The 1,885-nt window shown below is 30.5% G+C and overlaps 1 protein-coding gene across 1 annotated transcript; it reads right to left on the reverse strand.

The window, feature by feature from the left end:
• Positions 1–209: 209 nt before the first annotated feature.
• On the reverse strand, positions 210–655 carry LOC106748610 (the record flags this gene model as incomplete). Its single annotated transcript, XM_014627306.1, has 1 exon — positions 210–655. A coding segment is annotated over exon 1 (446 nt), but the record flags the coding sequence as incomplete, so codon positions are not given.
• Positions 656–1,885: the final 1,230 nt, after the last annotated feature.

Below are 1,885 nucleotides of genomic sequence, written 5' to 3' on the forward strand. Positions count from 1 at the left end.
CTAACTGTGAGCCGCAGGAACTAAGTTTACCACCTAATATATATATATAGATTTACCGGTAAAGATTGACATATTTAATTCTAAATATTAAATAGTTCAATCTTTATCGGGTTGTTTCCTCGCAGAATTTTTTCTGCAGTACAATTATATTATAATTGCAGAATTTTTTTTTGCAGTACAATTATATTTTAAATAAAATTTGCTCAAACCTAATAATTTTCAAATGGGCCTCCACGTTGATCCGTAAAGTGTTATCATAATCTTTGTACGAGATTAAATTAGCAAGTCGTCGTTTGAAGTTCTCCAACTGGCCGCAAATATGCAGGATTGTGAGTCCAAGGAAACCATCTACTGACGTATAAATTACAGCGGATAAAAGAATTGTAACAGCTTGTGCGACAAGTGTCAGTTCAAATTGCGGGCTTTCATCTGTATTGTAGAAATAATACGTTTGAAGCGGTAGCGGTTTTTTCTGATCCGTGAGATTCGTTAAACGTCTGAATGGTAGACCGAAACAAGGAAGAACAATAATAGCTGTGAAGGCCGATACCATTAAAATGTATCCACAAATTATAATCATTCGAGCAGCCCGTGCTACTTTTATCATAACGTTCTTTTCCGCATCCACCTTTAATTCCATCCAGTCTTCCGCCATCATCTTCATAATAATTATGACGGCTTGAAAATAATAGAATAATATTAAAACTATGCAAATACATCTGGTACATTTAAAATTGAGAAAACATTTCAATGCATGCAATATTTGATCGACATCATTATCTTCCCGCAAGAAATTATTATTTGTAGCGAACATTCTGTGAAGCTCTTATTGACTAAAAATCATTTTTTAGCGATTAAATATCTGAGATCCTTAATATTTGTTATAGAAAATTTTTCTAGAGAACATAAAAAATATTTTAATAGTAAGTTTTAGAATTTCTTAATTATAATTATTATAAATAGCACGTAAGAAACGAAAGAACAATAAATTAAAACAGAATGCTAATTAGTTCCTTAATAACAATATTAGTTTCTCAACATAACATTCTATAGTAGTGTTTACCATAAAATTTCTTTTCCGTGTAATTTTAAGTGTCAATTTTAAATCTAATTGTAATGAGAGATCAAATGCGATAAGTAAAATATGATATTACATAAATACAAAGGAAGAATATAGTGTTTTTTATCAAGTTATAGAAAATACCTTTTCGTTTGCACCGCATAATAACGAGTTTTAGTGTGACCACCATTATAGGTAATGTAATTTGCAAGTTGTCTATTACAAGTAACATATCTTCCCGAACTCGTACTAACGCACATACGAGAGGAATGCCAGAAACGATTGTCACTATAACAAAAATGATGGCCACGCGAAGATCGGAAGCGAAATAATCTTTAGCGATTTCATCGCTCTTAGGCCATAGACCGATTACTTCCAAACCAAAACGGTTTAGATCGACTGCCCACAAAAAATCTAATTGAATTTCAACTTTGGATAAGTTAGGAATGTTGGAAGACTCAATATCATATATAACAGGTGCTCGCATTAATGGGGCAACTTATACATTTAGTATATATCAAATAAAATCACGTTTCTCTACATTTATTTCATACACATGAATAATAAATGTTAATTTTAAACAAAATTAGAGTAAGGATATATATATCGTCTAATATAATAAATGTTAATTTTAAACGAAATTAACATTTATTGTATATATATGTATATATTAAAAAAATGTTTGTTTTCAAGCCTTTGCTTGATTTAATTTTGAAGACTAATTTTGCTAAATAAAGCTAAAAAATTTCTTCTATTTCAAGTATACCTCTATACCTAATGTACACACACACACACACACACACACACACACACACACACACACAC

This window comes from Dinoponera quadriceps, unplaced genomic scaffold, assembly GCF_001313825.1.
Source record: "Dinoponera quadriceps isolate SergipeBrazil2010 unplaced genomic scaffold, ASM131382v1 scaffold3025, whole genome shotgun sequence".
In the NCBI taxonomy this organism is placed as follows: Eukaryota; Metazoa; Arthropoda; class Insecta; order Hymenoptera; family Formicidae; genus Dinoponera; species Dinoponera quadriceps.